We start from the raw sequence: 15810 nt of genomic DNA on the forward strand, positions 1-15810 counted from the left end.
CCTGGCACTGTCTGCCATGGCAGGGATCACTTTCCAGCCTGCCCCCAAAGCTCCCACCCCGCCACTGTCCGCCCTTTGTTTGCTCCACTCCTGCCTCCCGCCGGCGCCAGGACTTGGAGAAGCCGGCGGCTGTCTCCCGCAAGATGAAAGGAGGAGGCCAGGTCGGAGGTGGGAGCAGCAACAGCAGCGTGGACCAAAGCCGCGCCAGGGCCCCCAGGGAGACCGGTGAGTGTGGGCAGAGCCCCGTGGCCGTGCCTGGGGAAATGGGGGGGGGGGCAGGACTCCTGGATTATAGTCCCAGCTCTGCCATGGGCCAGCAGGGCAGATGGGGAGCTCAACAAGGCCATTCCCATATCCGTAGCCCTCCTGCAATGAGGGCGCTGGGAGCGACGTGCCTGTATGGCTGCCCCCAGGACGGTCCATTAGCGAGTCTCCCTGCTGCAGAATACGGGACTTTTTGGAGCATAGTTCAGACAGGATCCAGCCCTGGCTGGTAAGGGAGGGGCGGCGCTGCGGGGCCAAGGAAAGGTGGAGAGGGCTCTTTGCAGCCATGGACGCGAGGAGCCAGGTGAGAGTGAAGCAGAGTGCTCCTGAGTCACTGGGCTGCGCACTCTGCCCCAGCTTTCCCAGTGACTCTGTCCTCTCCGGGTCCATGCCCTGGGCCCGCCGGAGCCCCAGCGAGGCTGTGTGCACACGGCCAGGCTCCGGCCTTTGCTGGACTCGCCCTCCCCTGCACGCGCCTGGGACACCAAGCACTTCCTGCTCCCAGCTCCCTCCTCTTTGCCCTTGCAGGTTTGCAGGAATCCACCCTGGAACTGCGGCGGGACCCTATCCAGGTCAGTGGGGGCGGGGCAGGCGGGGGGCCCAGCAGGAGGCAGCACTGAGATGTGATGCAGCCCGCGCGTGCTGGGATGTTTGTCCATCCTGCCAGAGCCGGGCAGCTTTTTCCTTGACGATTCCAGCCCAGCGCCTTCGAGAGGCGTAAATCCCTGCCGGGAGAGTCACCGGGGCACTTGGGCTGGGCAGAGCCCCAGGCACAAGGGGGCGCTGGAGAGGGCGGGCCCCAGACACAAGGGGGCGCTGGAGAGGGCGGGCCCCAGGCACAAGGGGGCGCTGGAGAGGGCGGGCCCCAGGCACAAGGGGGCGCTGGAGAGGGCGGGCCCCAGGCACAAGGGGGCGCTGGAGTGGGCGGGCCCCAGACACAAGGGGGCGCTGGAGAGGGCAGGCCCCAGGCACAAGGGGGAGCTGGAGAGGGCGGGCCCCAGACACAAGGGGGCGCTGGAGAGGGCAGGCCCCAGGCACAAGGGGGAGCTGGAGAGGGCAGGCCCCAGGCACAAGGGGATGCTAGAGAGGGCGGGCCCCAGGCACAAGTGGGCGCTGGAGAGAACAGGCCCCAGGCACAAGGGGGCGCTGGAGAGGGCAGGCCCCAGGCACAAGGGGGCGCTGGAGAGGGTGGGCCCCAGGCACAAGGGGGTGCTGGAGAGGGCGGGCCCCAGGCACAAGGGGGCGCTGGAGAGGGCAGGCCCCAGGCACAAGGGGGCGCTGGAGAGGGCAGGCCCCAGCCACAAGGGGATGCTAGAGAGGGCAGGCCCCAGGCACAAGGGGGCGCTGGAGAGGGCGAGCCCCAGGCACAAGGGGGCGCTGGAGAGGGCAGGCCCCAGCCACAAGGGGATGCTAGAGAGGGCGGGCCCCAGGCACAAGGGGGCGCTGGAGAGGGCAGGCCCCAGGCACAAGGGGGCGCTGGAGAGGGCAGGCCCCAGGCACAAGGGGGCGCTGGAGAGGGCGGGCCCCAGGGACTTTGAGGTTTCAATGTTCCCCTCCCCGGGGCTGCACAGCTGCAAATGATTCTTAGGCACCGCATAGGAAAGTGGCGGGGAGTTAAACTTTCTCATGGACACTCTGGGGTGATGTACCGGTGGCTCCACAGTGAGCGATATTCAGTGTTTATATTCGGACGTCACAACACTCCTGCCCCTCAGCTGAGCTGACAGGGACCCAGCCCAGCTGGCAAACCGAGCCGGGCCGGGAGAGCCCACCACACAGGCAGCAGGACGCGTAGCCCGTTGGCCAGGCACGTGGGCACAATCCTCTTCCTGTTACAGCCCCGCTGGCCCAAACCATCCCCCACCGGGCCCTGCTCGCACCCCGGGAGGGAACACCCAGGAGCAGCTCACCCGGCTGGGACTGGGCGCCACCACCAATGACTTACCAGCTGGGAGGCTGCTGTGCCCAGCCTGCTGTACCCCGTCTCCCACCCATCCCGACTCAGGGAGCCCCGACCTGTGGTGACTATCCAAGCCCCGTGTGAGGTCACGGCCCCCACGTCCTGGCCCGATCCCCTGGCGATTCCTGTCAGCTTCCTGGGTCCCCTCTGCATTCTCAGCTGACGACGCTCCGTTTTGTTTCCTGCCCCCAGCGTCAGGTGGTGGGGCTGGGTACTGAGGGAGTCTCAGAGTGTTCTGCCTCCCAGAGGTCTTGGATCCGGGGCATCCCCGGATATCTCCTGGCCATGCCTGTAGTAATGTCTCCACTCTGGGCAGTTTTCTATGGCGGAAATATTATGATGGAGCCTTAAACGCCCCCCTCCCAGCCCCTCATTGCTCTGGGAAGAGGTTAAAGTTCCCCGGGGCAGAGGAGGAAAGATGAGGCATTTACTGCCTGCGTGGGCCAGAAGTGCCTTGTTCTACAGCGCACTGGGCTGCTTGGCTCCCTCCCGCCCAGAGGCAGCTGCATTTCAGGGCAGGATAAAATGATTCTCTATGGCAGGGGCGGGGAGAAGCAAATAACAAAACAAAACAAAAACGTGATCCCTGACTGAGAGGAAAAGACGCTCCCCACATTCCCCTCGCACACCAGAGCCTGGGGGAGCCCAGCCTAGTAGATTGTGTGTGCAGCAGCCTCGCAGTGGGGCATTGGAGGGGGGCGGATGGAGCACCAGTATGGGCTGCCCAATGCACGGGGGGGGGGGGGAACTGAGCCTTGGGGGTTGGATCCAGGCAAACCAGGGGCCACATCCGGCCCCCCCAGGCCGAGGTTCCCCACCCCTGCTCTACAGCCGATAAGTGCTTTGGAGTGAAAGACCCTGAGGAAAGAGCAGCCGCGGTAGCAGCTGGACAGGGAGTTTTCAGGGGTTCCGTAGCCTGGCCACCTGCATAATACACAGAATTCCTAGAGCGGCGCTTCAGAAACCGGCCTGCCGATGTAACACGCTCCTTCTCCTTCCCCCTGGCCAGAGGGCAGCTGTGAGCGGGACTCCTGCCAGGACGGCGGCTCTCCTGCAGAAAGCTGGTAAGGAATCAGCCCCCCCCCCCCCCCTGGAGAAACCTCCTGTCTTGGGTTGGGCGCTCACACTGACCCCCCCGCGCCGGGCAGCCCTCAGGAGACGCTGACGCCACATCACGGCGCATAGTGGTGCCATGGGCTTTGGAGACCTGGCTCAGCCCATCAGGGAGCGTGGTTTAGGGTCTAGTTTGCTGCTGTGATTTGAAAATGACCCACCCTAGGGCTAGGAGGGCTGTGGGTTGGGAGTGAGGCGCATCAGCAGAGCTGGGAGGGGAGCCCCGGGTGGTACGGGAGGCAGCCGGGCAGGTGCTCCAGCTGAGGTTTGGGGGCAGGGCGGGAAGGAAGCCGTGACTCGCAGGAGATGAGGACGGCAGGTCGGGAAGCATGGACCGAGCTGGGGCTGCTGGCCTGGGGGAAAGCTGTGAGAGCAGCGGGCAGGGCTTCGCGCCATGTGAAGGGGGCAAAGGGCTGGGCAGGCCGCCGGGACTGCTCTGCAGGGCATGTCCCAGAGCCAAGGCCCCTGCGGGGGGGAAGACGCCTGCAAAGGGGAGAGGAAAGCCCAGCAGTGAGGGGCGGCCCACGGGTCCTTGTGCATGGTGCTGGACAGAATCGTAGCCTGAGCCTTGCAAACCGAAGCAGGCGCCTTTCCCCTCCTCAGTGCTGGAGCTTGTCTCCCCCCCCCCCCCCCTGAGAGTCTCAACCCAGTCCCCCCCCTCCCTTGCTCCCTGCCTCCACTACAGCTCCTGCCTCCAGGCTGCGGGCCGGGGAGCTGGTGCGGCCGGCCAAGCTGAACGCGCAGCACTTGCCCGAGCCCACACAGCACATCAGGAACATCATCAAGCAGTGCCAGCGGCCTGCCCGGCCCCCCGAGTCCATCAGGTGAGACCCTGGGCCGCCAGATGCCTGCGACTGCCCCAGCCCCTTCCAGCAGCAGCCTCTGACCCTGCACCAAAGCTTTTAGCTTGGGCTGAGGCCTGGCGCACCGGCTGCTGGAGGGCCCAGGGCTGTATTGTGTCTCTGCCCCTGACTGGCCCCGGCTCTTTGTCTCTGCAGGAAGGAAGGCGGGAAGGTCTTTGTGAAGAAGAGGGATCCCCATGAGGAGGCCCTGAGGATCTTAAAGGGGCAGATGTCAGGGACGCCGAGGGCCCCGGTAGGAACATGCTGGTCTGAAGGCACAGGCGGCTGCTCTCCCCGTCGATAGCCTGGGGGGAGGAGGGCGAGAGTGGCCGGAGAGGCCGGCTGCTGGCCTGGCGAAGGCAACAGCATGGGGCGCAGCTCTGAGTGTAGCTGAGCATTCGGGGTTACCCCCGGCAGTCCCTGCGGCTGGGATCAGAGACAGGGCTCCCGGGGAGAGCATGGCCCCCGGCTGGCCACTGAGCCCCAGGGCCAGGGAGTGTCCCCCACTCCTGCCCATGGGTCTGACGGGAGAGCCCCCCAGGCTGGGGAAATCGCCAGACCCCTCCCAGGAAGCTGGTCTCCACCTCTGTGTTGTAGGTGCCCAAGGAGACAGTAGCCATGGTGAAGCCGGTTACCAGCACCAGGAGGCCTTTGCCGCTGTCCCCAGCCGCCATTCCCCCGCCGGCTGCCGTGGCCAGGTCTTTTCCTGCGTCGCCTCCAGGTAACAGCACGAGAGGCTGTGCAGCTCCGGGGCTCAGGGCTGGACGCCGGAGCCTCATGCTGTCCTGCCAGGTTCTGGGCCCATCGCTTCCCCCGGCCAGGAGCGCGTTGCCGGGAAGTGATGGGAAAGCCTGTCGGTACTGACGGGCCTGGTCAGCTTAGCCCTGGCCTGGCGGAAGCCAGAGATGCCTCTGATTCAGCAGGCTCATCCTCCAGAGAGCCCCGCAGGCCTGGCCCTAAGAGCAGTGCCCAGTGTGCAGAGAGCCTGGTAGAGACCTTAGCCCTGCCGAGGTCTCGCTCCACTGCCACCCGACTTTCAACGGCTCCAGATCAGGCCTGTTTGGACCCTCGGACCCCGCTCGCTGCTGCTGCTGCTACCCGCCCCCAAATGACCCTTTGGCATTGTCCATGCACGTTCGCATTTTGCAAGCTAGGAAAATGCTGAGCCACTGGATGCACCCGCGGGTCCCTGGGCTATTAAATTGCTCATGTTAGGCCGACGAGGCGGTAGCTATACACACGCAAGGCGATCGGTTACCATGGCGATGGGCTTGGGATGAGAGTCTGATGGAGCAGAGAGCTGCCAGGACAGAGGGGTGTCCCAGAGAGCCTAGAGGAGCGGGTAACTTGCACCCCATGAAATCTTCAGCCGATTGGGGGTGTACACCAATGTTCCCTCTAATCTTTTCCATCCATGGGGGAGGTCTAGGTTGGATATTAGGAAAAACTATTTCCTTAGGAGGGTGGTGAAGCCCTGGGATGGGTTCCCTAGGGAGGGGGTGGAATCTCCATCCTTAGAGGTGTTAAAGTCTCGGCTTGACAAAGCCCTGGCTGGGTTGATTTAGTTGGGGTTGGTCCTGCCGTGGGCAGGGGGCTGGACTCGATGACCTTCTGAGGTCTCTTCCAGCTCTATGATTCATGTGTGGAATAATTTTATGTGCACTGGGGCCTATGTGAATGCGCACCACCAGTAAAAACAAAACCTAGCTGTGAGCAGTCCTCTGATCAGCAGGGCAGCATTTGAATCTCTCCTGAGACAGGAAGCATTGATGTGTGCCTGGGCAGGCGTCCTTAATAGGAGTTTGGCCAAGAGTCAGGGAGATTAGCCTTACATGGTCATCCGACCGTAGACATTTGCAGAGGCCAGGATAGGAAACCTGCAGGAGTGAGTGAATGCAAATCCGATGGTCCAGAGACCCGAGACATGGATCAGACTGGGCCGTGAACAGCTGGCATTCAATCCCAGAGCACCAATGCTCAGTGGCGAGGCCAGGGGCCCAGGGTACTTTCAGAGGAGTGGGTTTTCCTGTGACACTAGGCAGGAGGAAGTGACTAGGTCCTCATGTTCCTGGGCATATGCTCAAACTCCTGATGGGATCAGGAAGCAAAGTCCCGCCCTCCCCAGCGCCTCAGGAGAGAGTATTGCACCATTTCTGAAGAGCAATTAAGCCAAACTCCTGATGGTTTATGGCCATTAAGGATCCCTCGGTATCTTCTGCAAGAGCTGAGCCTGGGATTAGAGTAAATTCCCCCTCGAGTAATGACATCCTACGGCCCTAAATTCCCCCTGCAATTTCAGTTGGACGTGGACTTCTCCATCACTTCTGTAGTAAACAGTTGTGCAATGTTGTTGTTACACAGCTGCTGCCTTCCACCCCAGAGGTGACTGCCTTTCAGTGCTGGGTGAATTCTGAGTGGTGGTGTTGTGTGCAGTTACATAGCTGCTGCCTTCCACTCCAGAAGTGGCTGCATTTTAGTGGTGGGTGAACTGTTCCTGGTGCAGAGGATGTTAGCTTGCGCACAGCGTGGAACAGGGGAGAAGAAACAGTCTGGGCAGTACCCTTGCACATGCCAGAGCCCCTGAGGAGGCAGAAACTTGTCAGCTGTACCACACACATAGCTGCACCAATACCAGCTGGTAGTGGAAGTCTGGTGCAGTGGTTAGTGCACTGCCTGAGAACTCAGGAAATCCCAGTTCAGTTTGCTGCTCTGCTACAGACTTTCTGTGTGTGACCTTGGACAAGTCACTTTGCCTTCCTTTCCTGGAGGTGATCCCAGCACTGCTGTGCCCCTAGCCTAGGGACTTGGGAGGAGAAATGCAATGAAGGCTGTGCAGTGCCCAGAGACTAGGAGACGGCAGGTTACGTTGGTTGGATAGCGTAGGCCTGATTTGCCTCAGTGCAGTATGAAATAGCCGTGGCCTAGCTAGCCGGTTGCCTCCTGCAGCCACAGCACCTCAGCTGCCCGTGAGCTCTCTGCTGTGGCTCTTTTCAGTCGCAGTCTCCCGGGAGCTCCCAGGCGAGCAGGAGCAGGTCCAGACGCGGCTGCACCGGTGCTGCAGCGAGGAGTTCTACACCTACCGCAACGTGTCCTGGAAAATATACATCCGGAAAGAGGTACTTGCCCAGGCAGGGATCCACGCGGTCCCCTCCTCCCTCTCCCATCTGACCCACAGGGCCAGGGGACATCAACACCCAGGGCAGACCCTGATGGTGGAAAGAGCTGGCCTGAAAAATCACCGTTTGTCTCTTTCTGCAGAGGAACCGGGCCATCTAGTGGCTGTTAAGGCGCAAATGCCATAAGCGCAGAAAGTAGGGGTGTGGGAGGAGGGTGCTGCGGCATCCCAGCCCCATGCCCCTGCTTCCCAGGTTCCCGGATGCCAGCTCCGTGCCCCTGCCACCCAGGCTTCTGGCTGCTGACCCCGCTGTACCTCTCCTGTGGCCGCCACTTCCAGCCCCGGGACCCATTCAGCTGCCAGTCCTAAGCACAGGAGCTCAGTCGCCAGCCCTGGGGCCCGCTCAGCTGCTGGCCCTACTGCCAGGCCCCTGCCCAGCCGCTGGGTCTGGGATCCTGGCCCCCAGCCCTACATGCAAAGTCCCTACTGTGGGGCTGGGAGGGGCTTGGACAGAAATAAGGGAGGGGCCCTCTCCAAAAATTGTTCCCACCTCTCTGGCAAGTGCATTTCAGTGTCCGTTCTCTCCTGAGGAGCGAGTGTTCAGCGCAGAGCTGGCGGCCGTGGGTTTCTTTAGAAATTGAGAAGGGAAGGGGCATTTGCAAGCCGCAATACCGAGTGAAAGGGAAGAGGAGGGGGCTTCAAGAGATATGGCAGCTCCCAGGGGATCCTGTCAGGGATCAGAACCAGATGCCATCTGTCATATCTGTGCACCTCAAAAGTTGGCCCTTGCCTGCCTCTCGGCTGTGCTGCCTGCCTCTCAGCTGTGCTGTATACTGTCCATGAAAAGTTCTCTGGCTTGCAAGAGAAGAGCTCAGGGACTTTAGGCCTAACATTTAAGTTCTTTATTCAAATTAAAAAGATCCACAGCTCCCCAGGTTAGTAAGAGGGCGAGCTTTGTGCGTTTTCCCGTCTTTAATTGCCGCAGTCACTGACGCAATCCCTGGTAAGTGAAATGGACGAGTTTTGGGGTAACGTTTTCAAAGGTGCCTAAAAGACGTAGGAGCCGACGTCCCGTTTTCCAAAGTGGCGTCGGCATTTAGGACTCGATGGGACTTAGGTGCTAAGGTACATCGTCACTTTTGGAAATGTCACCCCAAAGGCCTGGCCTGCTTTGAGTGCAATGAAGGGACTAATGAAACCCCCCCCCCGCACCCCCCCTGTTTTTAAAACTCCCGCCGGGTTCGCTGTGCTCAGCAATGTGGAGCACAGACTGAGGGGTTTGCTCGCTAACAGACCCTTGGGTCTCTTTCCTGGCAGGTGTTCTATCCAAAGGAGAGCATCAACAACCCCTGGTTACTGGATCTCCTTTTCAGACAGGTGAGGCCCCAGGCTCCGCGCACGGTGTCCCTGCTGTGAGCGGTCTCTGTTAGAAGAGCAGAAGAGTCGTTCTGGTTCCCGACTTAAAGCCAAGGGCTGGGAGTCAGGACTCCTGGGTTCGGTCCGTGGCCTGGTCACGTTCCCCGTGGGTACTTGAGTGAACCAGTCCCTCTCTCTGCCTCCCTTTCCCCTCCATATAACAGGGACCGTGCCCCAAGGGGGGCTGCGAGGGCTAATGAACATTTGGAAAGTGCCTTTTGATCCCCAGCGGGGAGCATTTGAGAAAGTCAGCACGGTAGCTGCTCAGGCTGCTTTGATTCCCTCGGAGCCTGGGCTGGCTGGAGGCGCATGGGGGGGGGGGGGTCCTGGGTCCAGGCAGACCCTGGGAAGGGGATCCCAGACCTACTATACGTGTGTCTGGTGGCATCTGTTTCCCAGTCTGCAGGAAATGCCCCCCCCCATTGCTCAGCAACGCCCCCAGGAGCAAGCCCTGGCCACACCAGCTGTCGTGGCTCAGAACTGCTCAGTCCCTTGCTAGGACTTGGCCTTAGTCACAGCAGGAATGTTGGATCCAGCCCAGGCCTTGCCCCCAGACTGGGTTGCTCCCACGGTTCCTCCCTGAGGACTGCTCAGCCCACACCCTAGGTCCTCTGTAAAGAGCCGCTCCCACCTCCTTTATATGCAGATGGGCTAGGAACCCACCAAGCCTTTTCCCAGCAGGATCAACACCTGCTGGGACGGGAGGGGTTTGTTTCAGGCAAACTGCCGCTTCCGGCCAGTTCAGCAGCAGCATTGAGAGGCTGCGGGTGCCCGGGCGGGTGTTCTTGCTCCCTGCCCCATGGCAGCCGATGGACGTGGGATGGGGCTTACAAGGAGGAGTTAGTGCGGCTGCATCGGGGACACAGAGGCCTCAGCTCTGAAGCTGCTAATGCCAACATGGCGGGTTCCCCCCTCAGATCTTCCACGACACGCTCTCCGAAGCCTGCCTCAGGATCTCCCCGGAGGAGCGACTGCGCATGAGATCCCTCTTCGGTAACGCCCGGCCCGGCCCACTGAGTCCTGCGTCAGGCCGAGGGGCCGCTGGGAGGGGGGGGGCTCTTCTCTCCAGCCCCATCTCCCTGCTGTTCCTTGGGGCAGGTCTGTGTAGTGCGTGAGGTTGCCACGGCGTGCAGTGGGCTGGGTTTGGCCCCAGCAGCCTCTCACCCCTCGGGCCGGGGCTGGTCTGAGCTGGGAGCCGAGTGTCACTAGTTCTGCCCTGCCCTGGGCATTAGGGGTATCCCATCCCCCACGGGAAGGTCGGGTCCCCGGCAGCGACAGGGAGCCGTCGTGCATGCTGGTGGGACACAGCCCTTCTGGCTGGGGCTGTAGCGCAGCAGGAAGCAGAGCTCCCCCCCGCCGGGAGGCCTTTGTTCTCCCTCTGGGCCCCCACCCAGATTCACTTGCCCCCGCAGCAGATCCAAGGAGGGGGAACCAGCCCCTGACATGTCTCTCGGGGTGGGGGGGGGTCTCACCACAGCGGAAAACAAGCTGGACTCGTTCAGCCCCGTGGCCGACGACAGCGTGAAGAAGGAGATAGTCCTGGCAGCCCGGGACAGCTGGGAGGTCTACTTCTCACGCCTCTTCCCCGCCACGGTAAGGCCTGCCCCACGCCCTGCGCCCCACGCCCTGCGCCCCACGCCCTGAGGGATAGTCCCCGGGCTGCGGCAGGGCCCAGCAGCGGCTCCTGATGCAATCAGGCAGGGGTGGGGCTGGATGCGGCCCCTGGCTTGCCTGGTCCGTCCCCCAAGGCTCCGGGCTCCCCCAGCATTGTACCTCCACGGGGAAAACACAGAATCTACTAGCCTGGCCCCCTAGGGTCTGGTGTGCGAGGAGACCGTGGGGAGGGGGCGTGTCGTTCTCCTTTCTTCTTCTTGGTCAGGGGCCACGTCAGTGAGGGTTGGGTTTTTTTTGTTTGCTTTTTTTGCTTCTCACTTGTGTGTGACCCTCGTCTGATTTTTCTGTGGGTCATCGGCCCCCAACCCAAAAACGGGTCCCACCCCTGGCCTGAGGTTTGCTGCCCAGAGTGGCTGCCCTGTGCCGGCCGGGGGATGCAAGCCCCATACGCAGCAGGTAGCTGGGGCTGTGGGATCATCCTGGGCCTGAGGCTGTTGTTGGTTTAGAGACAAGCCCAGGAAGAGCCGAATGCTCCTGGGGCAACCCGGGCTGGCTCTACCCCCTGCCTCTCCACGGTGCCAGTCTCTGCCCCGGCACTGCTGTGGAGCCAGCCTGGCCAGGCTCATTGCTGCCAGGGACACTGGTCGGGGCTTTGACTTGCACCCTCTTCCCTTCCCTCCGCAGGGCAGCGTCGGCACAGGGGTGCAGGTCCTGGCTGTGTCCCACACGGGGATCAAACTGCTGCGGCTAGTCAAGGGCACCAACGTGACCGGGGAGCAGCTCCGGGTGCTGCGGGGCTACGGGTAAGGCCAGGGCCAGCTGACGCCGGCAGAGGAGCCAGCCCCGCGGGCACGTCCGGGGGAGGGCTGGTGTGCGGCTGCCTGGCACTGGCACTGCCGCACCAGCCTGTGGCTCCGGCAATTCCAGCCACCAGCCCGGCAGCGCCTTGCCAAAGCGCAGCAGGGGGAGGTGGCAGTTTTAATGGGTTTGGTGAGACACGGAGCCACTTCCCAGCACAGATCAGGCCTGGGAGCTCCCTTTGCCAAGCTCTGTGATCAGCAACACACACACACACGGCCACCTACCCGCACGTGTGCACAGCTATGCGTACGCACACACGGCCACCTACCCGCACGTGCGCACAGCTACGCGTGCGCACACACGGCCACCTACCCGCACGTACACACAGCTACGAAAACACACATACATGCATACAGAGCCACCTACCCGCACATGCACACAGCTACACAAATATACACGTACGCACACAGAGCCACCTACCCACTCGTGCATACATCTATGCAAACATGCACATACGCACACACAGCCACCTACCCACACGTGCACACAGCTACGCAAACATGCACGTATACACGCACAGAGCCACTTACTCATGTGCACACAGCCGTGCAAACTTGTGTACACACACACAGCCACCTACCCACACGTTCACACAGCTATGCAAACATGCATGTACACACACACACACACACACACACACACACAACCATAAACCCACACGTGCACAAACTTGTGCAAACAAGCATGCACATAACCACCTAGTCACAAGTGCTCACATGTGCAAATGTGCACATACATACACACAACCACCTACCCACACCTGTGCAAATATGCATGTACACACACATCTATACACATGCTCATGCACATACCCCCATGGACACACTCACACATGCACATGTCCAGGCAAACATGCACATACCCACAGTTATACACACATGCACACGCAAACACACACGTCCAAACACAGCTATACACACATGCACAGCCATATACATACCTGTGTACGCACACGCACATACACACAAATGCATAGACACACGCACACATCTCTTTACGCACGAGCCCACAGGCACACACCTGTGTACATACCAACACACGCCTGCCGACCCAGTGGGCCAGGGCCCGCGGCACTTTGAGATCCCCAGGAGAAGGGGCTACGAAAGGACAAAGTGCGATTTATCCTTTGCTGTATCAGTCCCCACGTGCATCCACGTTTCGTCCCCAGTGAGGGAGTAAAGGATCGGCCCCTAGCTCAGCCCCTCACTCCCCTGCGAGCCCGGATCCCGACTTCTAGGCCCCTCCTAGCTCCATCCCAGTCCGTGCCAAGCAGCCGGAGCCCAGTGGCTGGCGAGCAGGGTGCATGGGAGGCACAGGCGGTGCCTCCGTTCTGCCCTGGCTCTGGCAGTAAGACCCACCCCACCCCTGGCTGTCTCAGCGGCGCTCTCCTCGCCTGTTCTTAACCCGTCCTTCCCCTCCCCCAGCTACGCCGACCTCCTCTTCGTGACCATCCCCTCCAAGCACATGCTGGAGTTCAACCTGAGCCACGAGAAGCTCATCCTCTTCTCCCCCAGGGCCCCCCAGGTGAAGGCCATGATCGACTATTTCATCACGGAGCTCAAGAAGGTGAGAAGCCGGCTGTGGACACAGAGCCAGGAGGGTGCCTCTCGGTATCCCCTGACCCCTCACGCCCTGGCACACTGCCCAGGCCCTGCCCCGCCCCTCACGCCCTGGCGCTCTGCCCCGGCCCCGCCCTGCCCCTCGCACCCTGGCGCACTGCCCCACCCCGCCCCTCACGCCCTGGCACACTGCCCAGGCCCTGCCCCGCCCCTCACGCCCTGGCACACTGCCCAGGCCCTGCCCCGCCCCTCACGCCCTGGCGCTCTGCCCCGGCCCCGCCCTGCCCCTCGCACCCTGGCGCTCTGCCCCACCCCGCCCCTCACGCCCTGGCACACTGCCCCGGCCCTGCCCCGCCCCTCACGCCCTGGCGCACTGCCCCGGCCCTACCCCGCCCCTCACGCCCTGGCGCTCTGCCCCGGCCCCGCCCTGCCCCTCGCACCCTGGCGCACTGCCCCACCCCGCCCCTCACGCCCTGGCACACTGCCCAGGCCCTGCCCCGCCCCTCACGCCCTGGCGCTCTGCCCCGGCCCCGCCCTGCCCCTCGCACCCTGGCGCACTGCCCCGGCCCTGCCCCGCCCCTCACGCCCTGGCGCACTGCCCCGGCCCTACCCCGCCCCTCACGCCCCGGCGCACTGCCCCGGCCCTACCCCGCCCCTCACGCCCTGGTGCTCTGCCCCGGCCCGCCCTGCCCCTCACGCCCTGGCGCTCTGCCCCGGCCCTACCCCGCCCCTCACACCCTGGCGCTCTGCCCCGGCCCCGCCCTGCCCCTCACGCCCTGGCGCTCTGCCCCAGCCCTGCCCCGCCCCTCATGCCCTGGCGCTCTGCCCCAGCCCTGCCCCGCCCCTCATGCCCTGGCACACTGCCCCGGCCCGCCCTGCCCCTCACGCCCTGGCGCTCTGCCCCAGCCCGCCCTGCCCCTCACGCCCTGGCGCTCTGCCCCGGCCCGCCCTGCCCCTCACGCCCTGGCGCTCTGCCCCGGCCCCGCCCTGCCCCTCACGCCCTGGCACACTGCCCAGGCCCTGCCCCGCCCCTCACGCCCTGGCACTCTGCCCCGGCCCCGCCCTGCCCCTCACGCCCTGGCGCTCTGCCCCAGCCCTGCCCCGCCCCTCACGCCCTGGCGCTCTGCCCCAGCCCTGCCCCGCCCCTCATGCCCTGGCACACTGCCCCGGCCCGCCCTGCCCCTCACGCCCTGGCGCTCTGCCCCGGCCCGCCCTGCCCCTCACGCCCTGGCGCTCTGCCCCGGCCCGCCCTGCCCCTCACGCCCTGGCGCTCTGCCCCGGCCCCGCCCTGCCCCTCACGCCCTGGCGCTCTGCCCCGGCCCCGCCCTGCCCCTCACGCCCTGGCGCTCTGCCCCAGCCCTGCCCCGCCCCTCACGCCCTGGCACACTGCCCAGGCCCTGCCCCGCCCCTCACGCCCTGGCACTCTGCCCCGGCCCCGCCCTGCCCCTCGCACCCTGGCACACTGCCCTGCCCCGCCCCTCGCACCCTGGCGCACTGCCCCGGCCCCGCCCCGCCCCTCACGCCCTGGCGCACTGCCCCGGCCCCGCCCCGCCCCTCACGCCCTGGCGCACTGCCCCGGCCCTACCCCGCCCCTCACGCCCTGGCGCTCTGCCCCGGCCCTACCCCGCCCCTCACGCCCTGGCGCTCTGCCCCGGCCCTACCCCGCCCCTCACGCCCTGGCGCTCTGCCCCGGCCCCGCCCTGCCCCTCATGCCCTGGCGCTCTGCCCCAGCCCTGCCCCGCCCCTCATGCCCTGGCACACTGCCCCAGCCCTCCCTGTCCCTCACGCCCTGGCGCTCTGCCCCAGCCCTGCCCCGCCCCTCATGCCCTGGCACACTGCCCCGGCCCCTCCCTGCCCCTCACGCCCTGGCACTCTGCCCCGGCCCTCCCTGCCCCTCACGCCCTGGCGCTCTGCCCCGGCCCCGCCCTGCCCCTCACGCCCTGGCGCTCTGCCCCGGCCCCGCCCTGCCCCTCGCACCCTGGCGCTCTGCCCAGGCCCTGCCCCGCCCCTCGCACCCTGGCACACTGCCCTGCCCCGCCCCTCACGCCCTGGCGCACTGCCCCGGCCCCGCCCCACCCCTCGCACACTGGCACACTGCCCCGGCCCTGCCCCGCCCCTCACGCCCTGGCGCACTGCCCCGGCCCCGCCCCACCCCTCGCACCCTGGCGCACTGCCCTGGCCCTGCCCCGCCCCTCACGCCCTGGCGCACTGCCCCGGCCCCGCCCCACCCCTCGCACCCTGGCACACTGCCCCGGCCCTGCCCCACCCCTCATGCCCTGGCGCACTGCCCTGGCCCTGCCCCGCCCCTCATGCCCTGGTGCACTGCCCCGGCCCTGCCCCGCCCCTCACGCCCTGGCGCACTGCCCTGGCCCTGCCCCGCCCCTCACGCCCTGGCGCTTTGCCCCGGACCTCCCCCGCCACTCATGCCCTGACGCGGCAGCCATGTAAATGCAAATGCCGCAGGGGATATTTAAATCCCCGCGGAATTTGCAATTTGAAGTCTACATTAGCATCCCTTTTCCGGAAAGGGGTGCCAATGTAGATACAGCCATAGACTTTAAGGTCAGAAGGGACCTTATGATCATCTAGTCTGACCCCCTGCACAGTGCAGGCCACAGAATCTCACCCACCCCTCTTAGAATAATCCTCTCACCTAGATCTCAGATATTGAAGCCTTCAAATATTTTGAAGGCCCCAAGATGCAGAGAATCCTCCAGCTGTGATCTGTGCCCCATGCTACAGAGGAAGGCGAAAAACCTCCAGGGCCTCTGCCAATCTACCCTGGAGGAAAATTCCTTCCCGACCCCAAATATGGCGATCAGCTAAACCCCGAGCATGTGGGCAAGACTCATCAGCCAGACACCCAGAAAGTTCACTATCGTAGCTCCTATCATCCCTCCATTGACCTATTTCCCACTGATAATGAATGGTCCATTAGTTACCAAGATCATGTTACAGGCAGTCCCCGGGTTACGTACAAGATAGGGACTGTAGGTTTGTTCTTAAGTTGAATTTGTATGTAAGTTGGAACTGGCGTTCAGATTCAGCCGCTGCTGAAACTGACCA

The 15810-nt window shown here is 63.9% G+C and overlaps 1 protein-coding gene across 1 annotated transcript in view; it reads left to right on the top strand.

Annotated features, from left to right (window-relative positions):
- Positions 1 to 15810, top strand: part of MYO15A (myosin XVA) — a 92028-nt gene that overhangs the window by 46413 nt on the left and 29805 nt on the right. The window contains exons 35-46 of the mRNA XM_089782282.1: positions 111 to 225; positions 793 to 836; positions 3234 to 3288; positions 4023 to 4161; positions 4336 to 4432; positions 4777 to 4900; positions 7174 to 7295; positions 8612 to 8671; positions 9628 to 9703; positions 10188 to 10303; positions 11009 to 11127; positions 12610 to 12751. Coding sequence (XP_089638408.1) covers positions 111 to 225; positions 793 to 836; positions 3234 to 3288; positions 4023 to 4161; positions 4336 to 4432; positions 4777 to 4900; positions 7174 to 7295; positions 8612 to 8671; positions 9628 to 9703; positions 10188 to 10303; positions 11009 to 11127; positions 12610 to 12751 — 1209 coding nt within the window. The remainder of the gene's footprint in view (positions 1 to 110; positions 226 to 792; positions 837 to 3233; positions 3289 to 4022; positions 4162 to 4335; positions 4433 to 4776; positions 4901 to 7173; positions 7296 to 8611; positions 8672 to 9627; positions 9704 to 10187; positions 10304 to 11008; positions 11128 to 12609; positions 12752 to 15810) is intronic.

This window comes from Pelodiscus sinensis, chromosome 15 (genome assembly GCF_052426305.1).
Source record: "Pelodiscus sinensis isolate ZL-2025 chromosome 15, ASM5242630v1, whole genome shotgun sequence".
NCBI lineage: Eukaryota > Metazoa > Chordata > Testudines > Trionychidae > Pelodiscus > Pelodiscus sinensis.